The sequence below is a fragment of the Penaeus japonicus genome, unplaced genomic scaffold, assembly GCF_977035675.1.
Source record: "Penaeus japonicus unplaced genomic scaffold, GWHDUDI00000001_assembly GWHDUDI00000012, whole genome shotgun sequence".
Lineage (NCBI taxonomy): Eukaryota > Metazoa > Arthropoda > Malacostraca > Decapoda > Penaeidae > Penaeus > Penaeus japonicus.
This window is the reverse complement of record NW_028234414.1, coordinates 39736248-39743747: the sequence shown is the minus strand read 5'-3', so window position 1 is coordinate 39743747 and position 7500 is coordinate 39736248. Positions and strand designations below refer to the sequence as shown.

The following is a 7500-nucleotide window of genomic DNA, read 5'->3' as shown; positions in this document are numbered from 1 at the left end:
TATATATATATATATATATATATATATATATATATATATATATATGTATATGTATGTATATATATATGTATATATATATATATATACATATATATTTGTATTTATGTGTGTATGTATGGAGCATGAATGATACAGAATGTGAAATTTCAACCATTATCCCCCTAACTGAAGAGTGTTTAAAGATGGCATATTATGATTGTCCGGAACATCGGCGCATCGGTAAATACGTTTTCGTTTTAGTCTAGATACGGTGGAAATCGTTGGGCTTCATGCCCGGTGTTTCGTGTTTGTTGAGTTGGGATGTTTGGGACGCTAAATCAAAACTTTTTTTTTTTTCTCTCTTTTTTCTCTTTTTTTAGATATATGACCGGAATCTGGAGACAAACTTGATCAATTACCATAATTTGTTGATGAGGTAGACGTGATATTTTTCTTTTCTTTTCTTTTCTTTTGAGTGTGTGTGCGTGTGTGTCTGTCTGTGTGTGTGTGTGTGTGTGATGTATAGTAGTTTATAGTGTAGACAGTTATTATAGACATATGAATTGAAGATTATCTTTTTCATTATCATCATCATTGGTATGACTAGTGTTTACTGTAATTAATATGTCCTGTAATTAATATGTGATATGCATTGTGATTATCGTAAAGATTATCAATATTATTAGTACTGTTACCATCACATAAGTCAATATCATCCTAGTATTCATAATAAACATAATCATCATGATTCATATACTTTTTTGTATATTACATATCAAAAATTATCGTTATCCTAATTAACATTTTCACCAACATGATTATTGCAATATTTTGTCATCAACATTAACTATCATCAATATGTCTATCATCAATAATGACATTGATAAGATTTAACATCTCAAAATATTGATTTTACTTCTACCTTGCAAAACCACCATAATATGCCTGACCTTACCAAGACCATAATAATTACCTGTGTACAATATACCTATAAGTACATGCGCGACCTTACAAAGCTACAATCACATGCCTGACCTCGTAAGGCTGTCCCTATTCATCTGACCTTTTTGGAAAACCGGGTCATCGCACAGGAAAGCAAGCGTTGCCCTCGCGCCCTTCAGGTGTTCCTCCAAGGCAGCTCTCTGGTTGGCGGTCATGCACTTCGCCGTATAGTTGTCCACACATTTCATGCCGCCTTTGAAAGCCCTGTAAGAAAGGGGGGGGGGCAAGGTTTATCACTTCCCTTCGTCTTATTAGTGTGAATATCAGTCGAGGGGAATGGAAAGAAGAGGGAAAAGACGAATTGGAAGCCAAGGATTAGTAAAAAGGATGAAGATCATGAGGGAGTTGGCTGGTCTCTTGATGGTAATGTAGATAAAGCGAGTAAAAAGAAAGAAAATTGGAATAAACGAGGGAAAACGACTCTAAACATGTATTTGCAAACCAGATCTTAATAGTGCGTGAATTACTTGGGTAATACAATACAAATACTCGCAGCTTTTCTCCGCACGCTTTGATTGGCTGTCATCCTCGCGCTGTGATTGGCTGACGTTAAATGGATTTCTTTGTTTATCCAAATTAACGGGTAGACTAAGGTAAATTTTACTTTCCGCTGATTATGAATAAATCCATTCACCATTCCCTATTTCTAATATTTCTTGAAACAAAGTAATCAAACTTAATCTTCCCGCAATATTATTTCTCATTTCCATTCCCTACATTACCTCTTTTGAACCTTAATTTATGCCTGTGAGGGAAAAAAAATACCGCAACTAACCGAAAAAGTCTTCGAGTGCGGGCTGACGAACAATAAAGAAAAGACTCATGACCGGAATTACTCTAACGAATCAAGCACCGCCTCCGCTGGTGCAATTGTTTATTTAGCCACAGGTAAATATTGATGCTAACAAGAAGCTGATGTAACGCCTTGCAATATTGTCACACGATGATTCAAAGCAGTATATTATTTTGTTGTTTGAATGTGTTAAAGTGCAATTTGAATATAGATACAATGTGAATTCCTAGATTTAGGAGTTCGAAATGATATGAATTATATATTACAAACATTTTACTAGTTAGATGAAATAACCTGCGAGCAGAGTGCTTTTCCCGACACCATATATATATTCATATACATGAATATATAGATGGAATGATATATAGATGGATGGATGGATAGATGGATAGATGGATGGATAGATGGATGGATAGATGGATGAATAGATGGATGGATGGATATATGGATGGATGTGTGATTATGTGTGTACGCGTATATATATATATGTATTTATATATATATATATATATATATGTGCATGTGTGTTTATATTTATGTGTACACATATATGTGTGTGTATAATTAGTGTGTATCAATATTTGTGTGTGTTTAGGTGTTTATGTATGTGTGTAAGTGTGTGTGTGTGTGTGTGTGTGTTTATGTGTGTTTGTGTGTGTGTGCGTGTGTGTGTACATGAACCCTGAAATTGGAGGAAGCTGACAGTCACCCCTACGCGGTTGCACCTTGTCATTTTGCAACCAAACTTACGAACGCAGCAACCCAGGGTAATTGATAAAGCTAAAGTTGGTTCAGAAACTGTATGATTAACCCGCAAAAGGGATAACTGGATGCTTGTCCCTCCTACAGGCTCCTCGATCTAGTTTTAACCCTCGCCGAGAACTTGACAGAAACCGTAGCTCGATGGAAAGTTATGAACATAATACCATCATTTCATAAAGTAAAAACAGCCTTTGTCGAACTATATGAGTTTGTATATTGAAATTATATATATATATATATATATATATATATATATATATATATATATAAAAATATATATATTTTTTTTTTTTTCTTTCTTTCTTTTTTTTGTATAGTGTATCATTTTGATTGTATAGTTTGGGTCACTGTATCATTTTGTCATTTAAGCCAAAAATCATGCATGTTAGGATGTGTGTGTGTGTGTGTCCAAATGTGGAAATATGCACAGTCAAACCTACACGTTCATATAAGAGAAATAGAGAATACACAAAGAAAGAGAAAGAAACAGATAATAAAAGCGACATAGAGAATAGACAGAGAAAGAGAAAGAGGGAGATAACTAAGAGAGAGAGAAAAAAAGAGATAGATAACAGAGAGGGAGAAAGAGAGAGGGAGAGAGAGAGTGACAGAGAGAGAGAGACAGACAGAGAAAGAGAGAGAGAGAGAAAGAGAAAGTAAAAGACAGAGAATAATAGAAAAAAAAATACAAGAGAAAAGAGAAAATCATTTCGGGTGACGGAGAATGGGAGATATAGAATTAGGTACTAGCGGAAAATGAAAGAGAGATATAAAAATACCTGAGACGAAATGAGAAAGACAATGAATTATGAAAGATAAGAAGGAGAGAATAGATAGAATGGTAGCGATAGACAGTTTTACTGAAGTTACCTCTAGGATAAACTTTCTTTTTTTTCAGAGACCTGAAGCGTATTAATAAAATATCATAATTCATTACGAAGGAAAACATACGTTAGTTGAACGTTCGTATCTATGCAAGAAAGAACAGAGTCAATTATAGAATAAAATTTTACTCGTTTTTAAGTTCTTTATTTCAACATACTCCTGTTTCCTTATTGCACACGGCAATGTAACTTGAGTAGCGCTTTAATAGAGCAAGGTACTCTAGTACATTGAGCAATTTGAGAATAAACGTAATACTGCATGCTATGGCTTGAAATTATATCTGATACTGTGATATGATATGGTATAGAAAATAAAATCTGATTTAACACACGACAAAACACATATGATACTATACATTAAAGCTTCTTGTATATTAACACTCCAGAATATCACATCTAACCATTCGACATGTTATTAGCCATTCCCAGAATTTTTTTTTTTTTTTTTTTTTTCTTTTTTTTTTTTTTACCTGCACATGTTTATGAGTTGTTGTCGATCAGCTGGTAATCCCGACTTCGGCATGTATCCTGCGACCTTCTCAAGACATGTGTCCAGCTCTGTCTTATTCATACACTTGGCCGCTCTTGCACAAGAGAAACCTGTTGAAGGAAAAATAAGTATTCAGTGCATTAAGATTTTTTTTTTTTTTTTTTTTTTTGTGGCTTTTTTTTTGTCTTGATTTTTTTTCTTGATTTTTTTTTTTTTTTTTTGTCTGTTTTGAATTGTTTATTTTTTTCCTGTTTATATCATACACATCGAAACATATTATCAGAATATTTGTCTTTTTCCGCTTTACTCTGGTCATGTTATCATTATCCATTCTGAGTAACCTTTCTTTAAACATTCTCTAGATAATATTCAATAGATCATAAGAACACAGTAATAAAGACACTTAAGCTTTTGATAACCCTTCAGCGTTCATAACACGTTCTGGGACTTTTGTTGATAACAACAGAGTTATTAACATTCATAAGGTTACCTCAGTTATCTTTATTTTATTTGTGATTTTTCTTGATAAAGGACACAGAGTGAAAGAGAGAGTGTTGGGGGACGAGGGAAGAAATAGAGAGGGAGAGAGAAACGCAGAGAGAGAGAGAGAGAGAGAGAGAGAGAGAGAGAGAGAGAGACGAATATAGAGACAGAGGCAGAAAAAAATATATAATATATAATACAGAACGATTTTACCCCTTTCATATGGATCACAAAACAAGTCCTTCACATGTTTTAGGGTTAAGTTACCAAAAGCTATTCTAGTCAGAATATGTAAAAGTCATATAAATTTCCTCAGGTGGTTTTGATTACATTGTCTGGCCATACAGTACACACAGTGTATCTCATATTCATTTATATTTGCGTGTGTGTAAAAGGATATCCAATTTGATATAATAACCTGAAGTTTGCTTTTTTTCCGTGGCCATTTAAGAATTGTTAAACTTTAAATTTACTTAGGATGATGTTTGACCAATTATATACTCGTAAGTTCGTTTATACTGCGCTTGTTAGTTTATACTCTCTCTCTCTATCTATCTATCTGTCTCTCTCTCTATCTATCTATCTGTCTATCTATCTATATCTCTCTCTATCTATCTATCTATCTCTATCTCTATCTCTATGTATTTATCTATCTATCTCTTTATTTTCTCTCTCTCTCCCCCAATATTTACTCTCTGGAGGAAGTATTGCAAATCATATCAATGCATTTCAATTATATATATATATATATATATATATATATATATATATATATATATATATATATATATATATATATATTGATGCATGGTTATGTCTATGCAAAATATTTTGACATTTTTATATCGTCTCAAAAGATCATTCTGAAGACAAGTATTGTTGTGTATCACTTTGTCCCGTGTTATGGATAATTCACTTGAAAGGTATGGGGCTTAATAACATTACATGCAGTAAGCCTCTCTGAAACAACATCTTACCAGGCAGGTACACGACTAGAAGGCAAGCAAAGTTACTTTTGTGCGAGGAATTAAGAAAAAACTCTCATTAAAGATAACAATTATAAGAAAATGAGAGAGAGAAAAACTGTACAGTATATACGAGAACATCTGTTTATACGTGTTTTTATGTGTGTATATATAATTATTCTCATGTTTGGCTCTTTATGGATTTATTTCGTTTTGTTATTAATTCATTTCGCTTTGCCTTATAGTTTATCGTTCTATTTCCTCAATATCTATTTCGCTCCTTATTCTTGTTGTTCTTTTTTTAGAAATGAGAAAACGCAAAACCTACCTGCAGAAATTTACACCAAGATTATTCACGTTTACGTTTTATATTCATTAACAGATCATAGTTTTTGGTAGCTTTACACTCACCATCTCTGACAGTATATGGTGCACTTGATTATCTAAAAATGTTATCGTTTTTTTTTTTTTTCCTTTCTTTTTCACTTTATTTTGTTTCCAAGTTTCGTGTTGATAAATCGTTGGACTATGATCAAAGTGTTGATAGTTCATCTATTTAGTACTTTATCATAGATGAAAGAAAACAAAGTTATCCCTTCCCATATTGAATTTAATATCATCTTAACTATCGATCCTCTCTCTTTCTCTCCTCTTCCCGACGCCTTGAACCTACATACACATCCTTACTTACACAATTCTCATCCTTATTTCATACTAATTTCCAAAATTCTCTCCTTGATCCCACTTCCTCTTCGTCTCTAGGATCCATCAACTTGGAAGAATTGACTCTTTATATCCTTCGCTTGGTCTCGAGAAAATTTCCCTAAGGATCACTTTAAGGTCCAGAGGGTTCACTAAGAGACCCTTGTCCGTCATCTTTTTTCCCTAAGGATTTCATCTCCCCTCCCCCCCTCTACCCTTCCCCCTACCTCTTCTTTCTTTTTCTATGATATGCTTGCTCGCTCATAATGCCGTGTTTTGAAGTCTCAGCGTGTGACTGGTATTAATAAATGTCGCTCTTTCTCTCTCTCTCTCTCTCTCTCTCTCTCTCTCTCTCTCTCTCTCTCTCTCTCTCTCTCTCTCTCTTTCTCTCTCTCTCTCTCTCTCCCTCTCTCTCTCTCTCACCGTCTCTCTTTTTTTCTCTTTTTTTCCTTTTTGTAGACATTCCTCTTGGGTTCGTGTGTGTCAGTTTTCTTCGGAAGATTTCCTTATCTTTACTTCATGTATTTTTTTTTCTATGTTATTTCATGATTTGTTGGGTGTTTATATAGTTTCTTTTTACTATTATGGGTTACGGTGAAGTTTCCTACATCATGATCTGTTTGTCGGTGTACGCATGAACACATACAGATTGACACTGATATTGACATACAAACACGTACACACGTACACACACACATATATACACACACATAAACACATACACACACACTTTACATACACATACACACGCCTTTTTCCACATCCATTTACACACATACATACACACGTATTTATCCACACATATTTAAACACATATTTACACACGCGAATACAGACATACTCACTTATAAAGGCACATGTACACGCGGCAATGTCCATATGCTGCATCTTTTATCTTCCATTTCTTTCCTTTACCTTTTTATATATCACTTAAAGTCAATCTGTCTTTCCTCTTACTTCCTATACCCATTTTCACTCGTCCCTGCCTCTTCCCTTGTTTTCTCTACCGTTCACTCGCTTTATATTCTATATTGTTGTTTCTCTTCCATTTACGCCTTTCTTTGCGTGGTTATTTGTTGTCTCTTGTTTCCATTACCTTACTTACGTTGTTTGACACACACACACACACACACACACACACACACACACACACACACACACACACACACACACACACACACACACACACACACGCAAAATATTCCGGACGAAGATGCAATTTTAGCCGAACTTTCTTTAAACAAGAAACCAAAAGTTTCATGTGACCTTTGTGTGCAATACTGAACTTTCCCTTTAGCAATATTGACTAAGAAGTCAAATACAAAAAGAATCATATTCGGGAGAAGGAACCTACTTTCGCTCTCTATCTCTTTCTCTCACTCACACTCTTTCTAGTAATCCATCTATCTACCTATAGAAGATAGATTTCGTGTTTTAGGC

The 7500-nt window shown here is 34.1% G+C and overlaps 1 protein-coding gene across 1 annotated transcript in view; it reads right to left on the bottom strand.

Moving 5' to 3' along the window:
- Nucleotides 1-4015, bottom strand: part of LOC122265333 (uncharacterized) — a 7206-nt gene extending 3191 nt beyond the window's left edge. Inside the window, exons 1-2 of the mRNA XM_043034587.2 lie at nt 3891-4015; nt 1043-1185 (exon numbers count right to left, since the gene is read on the bottom strand). Coding sequence (XP_042890521.2) covers nt 1043-1185; nt 3891-3991 — 244 coding nt within the window. The 5' untranslated portion in view covers nt 3992-4015. The remainder of the gene's footprint in view (nt 1-1042; nt 1186-3890) is intronic.
- Nucleotides 4016-7500: the final 3485 nt, after the last annotated feature.